The sequence below is a fragment of the Rhinopithecus roxellana genome, chromosome 5 (genome assembly GCF_007565055.1).
Source record: "Rhinopithecus roxellana isolate Shanxi Qingling chromosome 5, ASM756505v1, whole genome shotgun sequence".
Classification (NCBI taxonomy): domain Eukaryota; kingdom Metazoa; phylum Chordata; class Mammalia; order Primates; family Cercopithecidae; genus Rhinopithecus; species Rhinopithecus roxellana.
The window spans coordinates 118,321,953-118,335,093 of record NC_044553.1 but is presented as its reverse complement, the minus strand read 5'-3'; the positions used below and the strand labels follow the sequence as shown (position 1 = coordinate 118,335,093).

The following is a 13,141-nucleotide window of genomic DNA, read 5'->3' as shown; positions in this document are numbered from 1 at the left end:
TTATCTGGGTGTGGTAGCATGTGCCTGTAGTCCCAGATACTCAGGAGGCTGAAGCTGGAGGATCGCTTGAGCCCAGAAGTTTGAGACTGCAGTGAGCCATGGTTGCACCACTGCAATCCAGCCTGGGTGACAGAGCGAGACTCAAAAACCAAAACCAAAATAAAAACCTATGGTGTATGGAGGACTTTTAGGAGCCACAGAAGCCTCCTGTGCTTGCTATCCTCCAGGTGCCCCTCCAGATCACTCTGCCGCCTGGGAGGCTGAGCCTCCAAGTACCACAACAGTGAGTTCCCTTCCTTTTGGGATCAGCCAAGGGGGACCCCAGCAAGGGACTATAGGGTGGGAACAGTCAGGCATTTCTTCCCTCTTCCTCAGGCCACGGTTTTGGCAGAGCTGTACTCTGCTGCTGTGGCAGCTCCTGCCAGGTTCTAGGAACTGTTCTTCCCCTGCCTCTTCTAGCCTAGGGTGGCAGCGGCTTTGTACTCCACCTTATTTCCTTAACCTTGCCCACGCCTCTGCAAAGAGCTTTCATTGAGCTTTTCTCTTAAATCTTGTGAGCTGTTTCCTGCTCAGGCCCTGACTGATGAACTGTCTGATTGCTATGGGCCCTCTGTCCACCAAACCATATCAAATCACAAAGTGTAATTTTTATTTTTTAATTTTTTTTGAGATGGAGTCTTGCTCTGTTGCCAGGCTGGAGTGCAGTGGCGCAGTCTTGGCTCACTGCAACCTCCGCCTTCTGGGTTTAAGCGATTCTCCTGCCTCAGCCTCCCAAGTAACTGGGATTATAGGCACCATGCCCAGCTAATTTTTGTATTTTTAGTAGAGATGGGGTTTCACCATGTTGGCCAGGCTGGTCTTGAACTCCTGACCTCATGATCCACCCGCCTTGGCCTCCCAAAGTGCTGGGATTACAGGCGTGAGCCACCGCGCCCGGCACAAAGTGCAATTTTCAAACGCACCATGTTTTTATGCATTGTGTTTATACGTAGTTTTGTGGTGAAACGGTCTAATTCCTTCCGACAGTGGCTTTGATCCAAGAAGCCTCCGGTTGGGCTTCTTTGGTCACTGGTCACAAGATGACCTTCATAGGTCCTGCTAAAGATTAAAGAGAAGGCAGTAGGGAGGCATTTTTCCTTCTAAATTCAGGTCTTGGTTCATGATCTTCCTCCTTTCTTTGCCCTAACACAGCCTCTTGCCTATTTAAGGGGCAGCTGTGTCTTTTCCCATACTGAGTTCAGGCAGATCACAGTGCTTAGCTGGCTGGACGCAGAAGTAAAACCCCACAGTGCCTTCCCCTTCTGGTCAGCAGGCCCTTCCTGCACTCATCTGGGAGGAGCAGTGCTTTTGCGTACTTGACCACTCCTTCTCAGCTTCTGGTGATACTCTTACCTTTGGTCTTCTCTGCCTGTGGAAGAGGGGCCTCTCTGGTCGTGTCTCTAGAGCCTCCTCCTTTGGCTTCTGTGCCGTATCCAGGAACCCTAGCGCCCCAGCAGAGGAGCAGTCAGTCCTGCCTGGGGATCCTGAGTTGCGCCCCACTGCCAGCACAAGTTGATAAGGTTCCTTATCAACTTGCTTTCTGCACTTCTAGATTTGGGCTCTACTCAAGCCCATCCTGCCATGCACCCTATTTTCTAGAGAATCATCAGGTTTTTTTTTTTTTTTTTGAGACAGAGTCTCGCTGTCACCTGGGCTTGAGTGCAGTGGCACGATGTCAGCTCACTGCAGCCTCCTCCTACTGGGTTCAAGCGATTTTCATGCCTCAGCCTCCAGAGTAGCTGGGATTACAGGCACACGCCACCATGCCTGGTTAATTTTTGTATTTTTGGTAGAGATGGGGCTTCACTATGTTGCCCAGGCTGGTCTCAAACTGGACTCAAGTGATTCACCCACCTTGGCCTCCCAAAGTGCTGGGGTTATAGGTGTGAGCCACCGCTCCTGGCCAAGAATCATGTTTTACACAACTCTACCCTCCCCGCTTTTAGGGCACTCTCTCGTTAGTGCTGGGACTGCTGAAGCCCATGGAGTGTAAACGATGACTGCCACTTTAGTGTGGGGAGTCTGACTGTCCACTTGTAGAAAATCCTGTGTTTAGGGCTAACTTTAAACATGCCCATAATGGTGAAATCTATCAGAATCCAGAGGTAGGTGGCAAAAAGCTCTCAATCTGGGCCAAATTACAAGTCATTAATAAGAAAAGTTACTAGGATTAGCTCTGGAAATCTTGGGTAAGGGGCTAGAAAAGAAATATCTGAAACCAAAGGTGTCTGGTAAATAGCAACTCACATTGACATTTTAACCCTTTCATCCAAGGTCTCACCTCTAATCACACTCTCTTTTTCAGGAGGAAGTAGGAATTATGTAACTCTGAAACAAAAATCTCAGAATTACGACAGATGGTACAGATATTTATTTTCTCTGAGCAGAGGCTGGGCCTAGGCCACGGCTGCCCCTGTAGCTCCCCTCTTGTAAGAGATGCAAAGCTTACTTCTGGGCACACCCATCTCCAGCTGGAGATGCAAGCAAAGGCCACTGTGTAAGGAGGCAAAGCTCTCCCTTACTGTTTGAAGGATCTCTAACAAGCATATTCTGGAGAGAGCTCTGACAGGGAGCATTTTACAAGGTCCCACTGGAGCTGAGTCTTGAGGTCAGGTCCAAGTGCAGGCTTCCTTCCCATCACAGCCTCCGAGCCTTCCTGGGGCGGCAGCCGTTGTGCGGGATTGGGGTGTTGTCTGTGATTGAGATCACTTCCAGGCCCCCCATGGTCAGTCCGTGGATGGCAGACTGGAAGGAGCAGAAAGAAAAGTAGAATGGCATGGTCCCAGAAATGATGATCCAGTGTTTCCAGGCAGGGTTCGGAGAGGGACAGGGTCGGGTAGAGAAGGGAAGGGAGGGGTGAGATGCCCACTGGCTTTGATACCTATAATCCCAATCCTATTCTACTCTCACAAACGTCTCCACCCAAACCCTTTAGCCAGGTTTTCACTGTCCCCCTCTCAAATCATACCCACCACTTTCCACGTTGTGCTTTACAGTCTGAACAAAGACTTCCTGTAGATCTTGGCACACCTTGGGTATCATACTTCTGTAGCTTACTTAGGCAGTTTTCTCTGCCTGCAATGTCCCCCACCACCACCTCCCTAATACCTCATTATTCCTGCAAAGTCAGAGAGATGTCACCTCTTTGAGGAAGCTAAAGATTATCTGTGCTAACGATCATCAGGAAAGATTATCCTTGCTAGGTACAGGATCCCCTGATGGGCTCCCAGCACTCTGGCACATGCTTTACCACTGCACTCACCAGTCTGTCCTGAGGCATTTGTGACAGTTCCCCCAGGAACCACCTTCAAATTCCCAGTGCGTGGCACACAGCAGGCACTCAGTGAGTGTCTGAGAATTATACTAAGTGATCTAGGCTTGCTCTGAGGGGCTTAGTCGATTATAGAAACAACAGACGGGAACTTCAAGCAAACATGGAAATCCACTAAAGAGTGTTTTCTAATCTCTCTGTACTCTGCTCTCAAGCCCCAGATTCTCACTTACTAGGAGGCACACACACTACGGAAATCACTGTAGCTTACCAAGCGTCCTGGCCCCAGGCCTTTCACCACAACTCGGATATGGGTCACACCCTTTTGTGTAGCTTTCTGCAGAGAAGCAATGAGTGGTTAGTGCCCCGGAGAGAGAACTACTGCATCCAAATCTCTTGTTACTGCCTCCTAGAGCAAGGGGGGGTATGAGCTCAGGGAAAGGGCACCCAGAGAAGTAAACAGGGAGGCAAAGGGCAGATGGCTATAGTGGAGGACAAGCGCCAGCAGAGAACACAGAATTTGGCAGGTTGCAGAATTCACGTGACTGTGATCTGTTTAGCCTAGGACAGCACTGCCACCTAATGGAGATTTCTAAATATTGCTCAGGTTTTTCTCAGGTGGGCACATGCAGAATTTCAGACCATGAGGCACCACCCTAGGCTTCAAGGCTGAACCTAAATACCCACTTCAAAAGTATTGTTTAAAATCTCTAAGTAGTTATAGTTGAAATTTTCTTTCTTGATAATAAAGGCAGTTCATTACAAAAATGGGAAAATACACAGAACTCACTCATGACCCACCATGCAGAAGCCACTGTGAACACTGACGTACTTCTTTTCATAGTATATGATCCATCCATGGTTGGGCATTTACAGCATTTTGATTTCTGATGATAGTACATGCAATCAATATTTTGGGGTGCCTTGCCTTGTTTGAAGGTCAAGGTTTTCCTTCAGGAAATACATCCAGTTTGGCAGTCTGAACATTTGTAAGGCCTGTGCTATAGTAGAAATTGTGCAGGCTTTGGTCCCAGACCAATCTGGATTCCGATGAGTGAACTGAATCGGTGCATGGCTCTGGGCAAGTCACACACTCTGAATCTCAAATGGCTTATGAAAATGTGGGTAATTCTGAGGGTCTTTGAAGATTCAAGATAATAAATGTAAAGTGTCTGGCACATGTAGATGCTCAATAACTATACCAATAGCAGCACCTTGCCAATTTACCTCTAAAAAAGGTCTACAACAGTTCATAATGGAACTGGTATCGTATGAGTCCTCACGATACTATATCCTCTCCAAATAGACTATCGTATCTCCCCCAACCCCAAACCATGGGTCTTTATTTTTATTTTTTTTCTTGAGATGGAGTCTGGCTCTGTCACCAGGCTGGAGTATAGTGGCGTGATCTTGACTCACTGCAACCTCCGCTTCCCGGGTTCAAGTGATTCTCAGCCTCCTGAGTACCTGCGACTACAGGCGCGCACCACCATATCCAGCTAATTTTTCTATTTTTAGTAGAGACGGGGTTTCACCATGTTGGCCAGGATGGTCTCAATCTCTTCGCCTGCCTTGGCCTCCCAAAGTGCTGGGATTACAACTGTGAGCCACCATGCCCAGCCTATTTTTAATTTTTTTTTGGAGATAGGGTCTCTCTGTTGCCCAGGGTGAGATCATAGCTCACTGCAGCTTCAAGCTCTTGGGCTCAAGCCATCCAGCCTCAGCCTCCCAAGTAGCTGGAACTACAGGCAGGTGCCACCCCACCTGGCTAATGGTTTTTAAATTGAGGGGTCTTTGGTTCTCAAGCCTTTGGTATCTTGGCTCTTACATCCCAGAATGAACGAATAGGGGCTTCACCTCTAATGAAGCTGAGAGAAAGAAAAAAGAGGAGTCTTTCACATAAACCTTTTCAAACCAGTGCCCCAATGTCAGGGCATGTAAGCTGCCATGACAAACCCTTGCTTCTGAATGGGTAGTATAATGAGGATTCTCCACTCAGTGATGAGCTATGCAGAAAGCAAACACACACTACAGAGGGAAGCCGAAGGAACACACACTTACCGCCGCTGCGGCTATGCCTGCTGTCTGTGCTGCAATGCCTGTGCCCTTCTTGGCATTCTTAAATCCCTCTGTGCCACAGGAAGCACGGGCAAGGGGCTCATTACTGGCAGAGACTACCTGGATCTGTGTGCTGAGAAAAGCAGAAGAAACACACAGGATACAACTCTTCTTTAGGGAAATAAGAGAGAGCTAATCTATGCCCCTAGAAGCCTGGGTGAGAAAGAAAAAGGAATTCAGTTGCTTCTACTTTGAGCTTATCAGATGAACATGTTTTGAACTCCTACAAGAAGTATCAGGAAAGGTCAAAATTCTCCCCTAAACCTGACTGAAAACTGGTAAGTCACATAATCTAAAGGGCGCTCCATAATCTGAGAGTAGTTATAAGCATCACCCAGAAAATGACTTTATTGGGGAAAGTTTTAAATATACACAAAAGTGAAGAGAAAAACATATGAAATCTGATGGACCCATCAACCAGCTTCAATTGTCAACTCATATCCAATTCAGTTTCATTTATAAACCTTGTTCCCACCCCACTCCCCTCACCAATGGATTATTTTGAAGCAAATCCCAGACCTATCATTTCGTCTGTAAATATTTCAGTGTATAGCTCTAGAAGGACTCTTAAAAAAATATTAGCAACATTACCATATTGGATGCTTTTTTTGTATAGCTCTAAAAGGACTCTTAAAAAAATATTAGCAACATTACCATATTGGATGCTTTTTTTGTATAGCTCTAAAAGGACTCTTAAAAAAATATTAGCAACATTACCATATTGGATGCTTTTTTTTTTTTTTTTTTTTTGAGACGGAATTTTGCTCTTGTTGCCCAGGCTGGAGTGCAATGGCATGATCTTGGCTCACAGCAACCTCTGCCTCCCGGGTTCAAGCGATTCTTCTGCCTCAGCCTCCAGAGTAGCTGGGATTACAGGCATGCGCCACCACACCCGGCTAATTTTGTATTTTTAGTAGAGACAGGGTTTCTCCATGTTGGTCAGACCGGTCTTGACCTCCCGACCTTAGGTGATCTCCCCACCTTGGCCTCCCAAAGTGCTGGGATTACAGGCATGAGCCACTGTGCCTGGCCTCATATTGGATACTTTTGATGCTTATGACACTGTATTTCATGATCAAAAATTATTTTAAACAAGTAAAACTTTTCTCTTTTTTTAAAATTTTTTTTGTGAGACAGGGTCTCACTCTGTCGCCCAGGCTGGAAGTGTAGTGGCATGATCACAGGTCACTGCAGCCTCCAATTCCTGGGCTCAAGCCATCCTCCCACCTCAGCCTCCCGAGTAGCTGGGACTACAGGTGCATGTCATCACGCCCAGCTAATTTTTGTATTTTTGTAGAGACTGGGTCTCACTATGTTCCCCAGGCTGGTCTTAAATTCCTGGCCTCAAGTGATCCTCCCAAAGTGCTGGGATTATAGGTGTGAGCCACTGCATCCACCCACACCTTTTTCCTAATCGTCTCTAATAAGTTAACTTATTAATACAATTAAGATTATGCCTTAAGAAATCCTCAGATATGCTTTCGATTTCCCCTTTAGTCATCATCATCCTATTTCTGGTCTGGAGAGCTCTGAGAGCTCACAGAAGGAGGCAGGAGAAGTGACTAAAGGGGAGGCCTGCTGGAGTCAGCCCTGAGCTTGGGTCATCCGCTTGTTATCCTGGCTATGGCTCTGCCATTCCCCCTACCAGAGTTTCTAGAGTTTTCCATACTGAATAGATGCATAATTGCTTGTCTCTGTGACAGCCTAAACAGTGCTGTACAGAGTAGACCATAGACACTTAAATGCAGAGTTAGCCTATGTCCTTATTAGCCTGAAAGGGGGAAAAAAAGGAAATCCAGTTGCTGTCACTTTACGTTTATCTGACAAATGCTGAAATGAATCCTAGAGCATTTCATCTGTGCCACACAATTTAGCCCATGACTCTAGTCTCTTGTGCTGGTCTCTAAATTGCTGGGTGGGTTGGCTGTGACCAAATACTGATCTCATTTCCAAGTGGGGGCCAACCTGCAAAGTTGTCACTAATACCAGAAATGCTTCTGTTGCCAGCATATGTTTAGGAATTCCCTTGGCACTGCCCCCGTCCGTAAGCCACACAAGAACACTAGTCTTGTCACTTTAAACTCACCATCCACATTTAGCTCTACAAGGCGGAGGCCAGTGCACAGTGGCCCACAGTAAGGACAATATCTATTTACACGTTTAGATTCTGGTTAGTGTATTAATAAATCATATTAATATCTTGAATCATATTTCTTTTAATTTATATATCATCCATTCCCTATCAGCAACACTTAATAAACACCTTCATGGTGGGACCATATGCCCCTAATACACTTCTTCCAACTATTGAGCAAAACTATTCTCAAGGAAAGCAAAGAAATCTTGTAACTAGGAAATGCCCACCCTATTTCACATTTTGACGAAACCTGAATAAGCTTTGTAAAGACAGCAGGTGGTTCCTCAAATGGGGAGGAAGATGCTGCTCTACACTGGTGCCATCATGCAGCACTTAGCACCCTCACTTCTACCCCAGGGTATTCAGGGCCAAGCTTGACTTTCCCTTTGAAGCAGAAAGAATCTCATGCTAGAATGGCCCAGTGTTTCCCTTCCCACTTACTTGTTGTAGGATGCTTTAATGTGTGCGATTGGGATCTCCTCAAATTTCTTTCCCGCCCACCTCAGAGAGCTCTCCTCTCCTGGAATGGGAGGGTAAATGCTGCAATTAGAAGAAAGATTTTATTTAAAATTGTCTCAACTTTTTAAAAGTCAAAGAAATACAACACATGGTTAAAAAACAACAGCTCTCTGCCCTCTGCTGCTTCTGAAGTGGCTGCCCCCACCATTCCTTTTCAGTCCTTCTGGTGCTACCACTTCATCTGTGACTGCTGTGCTTATGAGGCTGTTTCTTGACTTGTTGACTTCAGACACATCTAGGGACTTTCTGCTATGAGAAGATATTTTAATTCATACTCCCCATCTTCCTTGTCCCTGCTAGTATGCCCATATCGTTATTTTCAGATCTTTTGTAGGTTCCTCTTCTCACAATTTAAAACATACAGTCAAACCTGTTTCTTGTTTCATCAACCATAGACAATATGTGGACTCTACTTTATAAAAAATGAGACAAAAATAATACTCATATCATTACCATTAAAAAAAATCCAGAATCCCCTGGGATAAAGGACAGCAAACTTTTTCTGTAAAGGGCCAGATAGTAAATATATTAGGCTTTGCGGGCCAACAGGTCTCTGTCCCAATTACTAAACTCTTCCACTATATCCCAAAAACAGGTATAGACAACAGTAAATTAATAGGCTGTGTTCCAATAAAACTTTACTTAGAAAAACAGGCAACTGGCCAGATTTGCCCAGTGAACCAGTTTGCCAACCTCTACCCTAGACCAGTGGTTTTCAATGCAGGCTGAACATCGGTCAGCTGTGAAGCATACAGATGTTTAAGCTTCACCCTGGACTTCTGATTGGGGTCTGGAAATCTATGTTTCAAATGTCCCAATAGAATCAGATGTGAACACATTGTCTTGCGTTCAAGATCTTCCACTGTCTTAGTCCAAGCTGTTTTCTGGCTATTTCTAGCTAAAGAACTCTTTATTTTCAGATGGCAAAAATTAGGTACCAATAGGGAAATAGGGTTAGTAAGAGAAGCCAAGTCTTGGACCTAGGAGATCTGTCTCAGTCTAGAGCTTTCCTCACCAAGCTGTGATTTTTTTTTTTTTTTTTTTGAGACGGAGTCTCGCTCTGTCGCCCGGGCTGGAGTGCAGTGGCTGGATCTCAGCTCACTGCAAGCTCCGCCTCCCGTGTTTATGTCATTCTCCTGCCTCAGCCTCCCAAAGCTGTGATTTTTAAAATTTGAACACACACAACCATCCTTCAGCAATGGAGCTGGAAATAAACTTGCTGTTCCACTAGGCCTACACACATAAATCAGATTCATGTTTGTACCCACCACAGCCACTTGAAATACAATAGATTCCATTTTAGAAATTATATTATAATCTGAGGGTTACTCTCCTAACCCCAGCCCTACCTGCTTTTCTAGAGGTATTTTAAAAGGCAAAACAAAAACACACTGGTATTCAAAGGTTACAAGTATATTCTTTCCTGTGGGTTTGACCTTATAAGTGATTAGAACTGCCTGGCAATCGTACAGCACATCCCCAGTTCAATTATCCTTCCATTCTCCTAGATGACTCTTTTATACCTTCTTTTGTCTCCCCTAACCTCCAACTCCCTGTTTCCTCATTGCTGAGTGGATGACCTCCACGGGTGAATAGAAGCAATCAGACTTTCTTCCAGCTCCCGCTACCGAACATCTGTGCCCACAGCCTTTGTGCTCTCTCCTGTTACAGTGCTCCACTTGTGTATTAGCCCCTGAAGGACACTGTTCCCACAATGTCCCCACTCCAGTATCACTTGTTTTTTCCCCTGTATACTGCACTACTCCCAATGGCAAAACATATTGTTATGTTCCACACTGAAGAAATAACAAAACAACCCTCCAAAACCTCTTGAACCCACCTCCTGGGAGCTACTGTCCATTTCTCTATTCCCTTAGAGCAGAGCCCTCTTAAGGAACTTTAAGGTACTGACTATACTTGCTGTTTCTTCCTGTCCTCTGCCTCTATTCTCCCTGAACCCATTTCAATCAGATATGAGCCCCTACTATTCCACCAAAAATGCTTTAATCCGACTAACTCCACATTGCTAAATACAATACACAATTCTGTTATTGATCTAGCAACCTATCACATCAGCAGCATTTGACACAGTGATCTCCCCACTTTGAGCCAAATTAAAAAACAAATGATCTCTCTTGGTTTTCCTATTTTATCTCTCTGGAAGTTCCTTGTCTCTTCTGATGGTTCTTCCTAGTCTTCCAAATCTCTAAATGTGAGAGTGCTCCAGGGTTCAATCCTTGAACCTCTTCTCTTCATCTACATTTATGCTATTAATGATTTTGTCATCTCATGGTTTAAATATCTCTATGATGTCTCCCAACTGTATATCTCTAGCTAAAATCTGTCCCTTGAACTCCATTTTTCTTTTTTTTTTTTTTTTTTGAGATGGAGTCTCGCCGAGGTTGGAGTGCAGTGGCACGATCTTGGCTCACTGCAACCTCCGCCTCCCAGGTTCAAGCGATTCTCCTGCCTCAGTGTCCTGGGTAGTTGGGATTACAGACTCGCGCCACCACACCTGGCTAATTTTTGTATTTTTAGTAGAGACGGGGTTTCACCATGTTGGTCAGGCTGGTCTCAAACTCCTGACCTGGTGATCTGCCTGCTTCGGTCTCCCAAAGTGCTGGGATTATAGATGTGAGCCACCACACCCGGCCCTTGAGCTCCATTTCTAATGGTCTACATTGTATCTCCACTTGAATGTTTATTAAGCATCTCAACAACCCCCATCCAAACTCCTGCAGTCTTCCTCATCTTGATGACAACTCCATCTTTCCAGTTGTTTAGCCCCCAAAATTTTGGAGTCTTCCTTCGCTCCTCTCTTTTTCTCACACTGTATATTAACAAATCCTGCTTGTTCTACCTTCAAAATATGTCAGACCATTTATAATACCTCCATGGCAATAACCATGATTCAAGCCACCATCATTTCTTGTCTAGATTATTTCAATAGTCTTCTAACTGCTTAGAGGACTCTTCCCAGCTTCCATTCTTGCTCTCCTATGGTTTAATATCAACACAGCAGCCAAAGGGCTTACAAGATCTTGTCAGCAAGATCATGTCAACCCTTTATTCAGCAATTTCCATTGGCCTCCCATCTCATTCAGAGTAAAAGCTGAAGTCCTCACAGTGGCCGACAAGGTCCTACAGAATGTGGCTATGCAGGCCTGTTGGACCCCCATCTCCCCTTTCCAACCGTTATACTCCTACATTTTACTTGTTTTCTATTTACTGTCTTCTACCCACTGGAATTTAAGTTTTATGAGGGCAGGGCTTTTTGTCTGTTTGGTCAGGGATATATCCCCAATACTCTGAACAGTGCCTGGCATTGTTTAAGAAATGACTACAACAGAATCTTGGTTTAGATCCTTTCAGCAGCTCCTCACTGCCTTCAGTGGAGACAGTGTAAAAGCTCCAGTGTGACAGACAAGACCCTTGACATTCTGATTCCTTCTTGTCTTGTTGGCCTCATCTGCCATCACATACACACCTGAACACACCATGATTTTCATACCACATGCCTTTACACAGATGGTTACCTTTGTCTCCAGTGACCCACTTCAACTTGTCCAGATGAACTCCCATTCGCTTTTGAGCTCCATGTTCTTTTCTCCATGGTCTTGCCTGATTTCCTCAGGAATGAGACACTTACTCTGTTTTTTTTTTTGTTTTTTTCCTTTGAGACAGAGTCTCAATCTGTCACCCAGGCTGGAGTACAGTGGCGTGTACTTGACTCACTGCAACCTCCGCCCCCCGGGTTCATGTGATTCTCCTGCCTCAGCCTCCTGAGTGGCTGGGATTACAGGTGCCAGCCATCACGCCTGGCTAGTTTTTGTATTTTTAGTGGAGATGGGGTTTTGCCATGTTGGCCAGGCTAATCTCGATCTCCCGACCTCAAGTGATTCGCCCACCTTGGTCTCCTAAAGTGCTGGGATTAAAGGCATGAGCTACTGCACCAGGCCAGGAGTTAGGCACTTACGTTTTCATACTTCCAAAGAATGCTTACCTCTGTTATACTATTGAGCAAATTATGGTGAAAATGTTTGCATGTATGTCTTCCCTCAAAGACTATGAACTACCTGTGGGGAGGAATGATCTTTTGTATCTGTATTCACGGCACCTAGCATGGTGTCTCACTCATAGTAGATTCTTGGTAAATGTTTGCTAAATGGATGTGAAGTTAAGTGGATGTGTACAGAGCACACAGAGGTGGTGGCACTGGTGGGAAGCAAGATGCCAGTTCCTAGGGCTGAGCACAAAACACACCCTGGACCATCTGTAAGATGTGCAGGAGCATCTGTTCCATCGCTAGCGCCCTCCACCTCCCCATTTTGTGTTGGAGGCAGGGAAGGTTGTTAGTCTGAAAAGATCTCCATCTCAGAAGGAAAGAACGCTGATACATGTTATGGACATCTCACATTCACTCATTGATTTAACGAATGTTCACCGAACGTTTACTCTGTACCACGGCTCATCTGATTCTCACCACCTCTCTCAGCATTATCCGCATTTTTAGATGAGAAGGCTGAGGCTCAGATTTATTTGCAGAAGGTCCCACGGATAGCAAGTGACAGAGCTGAAAATTCACTGGTTCTGACTCTGGAGTCGGGCAAGAGGCAGGGGTTGCGGGTCTCCAGAGGGCTGGTCCAAATGGGGCTCACCTGAACCTGGTGTGGCTGGGAGCCGCCGCCTTCTCTTCAACTTTCTGCTTGGCTGCAGCGTCTTGGAGCTGCCGGGCGTCTGTGTGGATTGTCCGGGCTGGCGTCCTGGCCACGACCCTGCCGGGAAGAAAAGCTCGGTGAGGACCACGACCTAACGGTCACTGGGGCCCGGGTGGCTCAAGGGACACGAGTAGGAGCATAGCCCTAGAGGTGGCGGTGGGTTCGAGAGGGCAGTCATTTGTTACCGGGTTGTCTGGGGCCAAGTCCAGGACCGCAAGAGCCACGACCCCACGTTTCTTACAGCCTGCATGACTTGAATTGACCCCAGTCAGCTTCCGTCGGCAGCGTCAGTCATAGCTGCGCCGGCGCCGGTACCATGAGTGTCGGGGAGGAGACAGA

The 13,141-nt window shown here is 45.9% G+C and overlaps 1 protein-coding gene across 2 annotated transcripts; it reads right to left on the bottom strand.

Moving 5' to 3' along the window:
• Positions 1-2,391: 2,391 nt before the first annotated feature.
• MRPS11 (mitochondrial ribosomal protein S11) lies at positions 2,392-13,138 on the bottom strand. Of its 2 annotated transcripts, XM_010362295.2 has the most exons (6): positions 12,988-13,138; positions 12,743-12,859; positions 8,007-8,105; positions 5,372-5,501; positions 3,582-3,647; positions 2,392-2,784 (listed from the first exon to the last, which is right to left on the bottom strand). In XM_010362295.2, the coding sequence occupies exons 1-6, from the start codon at positions 13,050-13,052 to the stop codon at positions 2,677-2,679; spliced, it is 585 nt and encodes a 194-aa protein (XP_010360597.1). In that variant the 5' UTR covers positions 13,053-13,138; the 3' UTR covers positions 2,392-2,676. The 2 variants fall into 2 exon arrangements, with proteins under 2 accessions (XP_010360597.1, XP_030786118.1); XM_030930258.1 differs by lacking the exons at positions 12,743-12,859; positions 12,988-13,138 and adding an exon at positions 11,621-11,712.
• Positions 13,139-13,141: the final 3 nt, after the last annotated feature.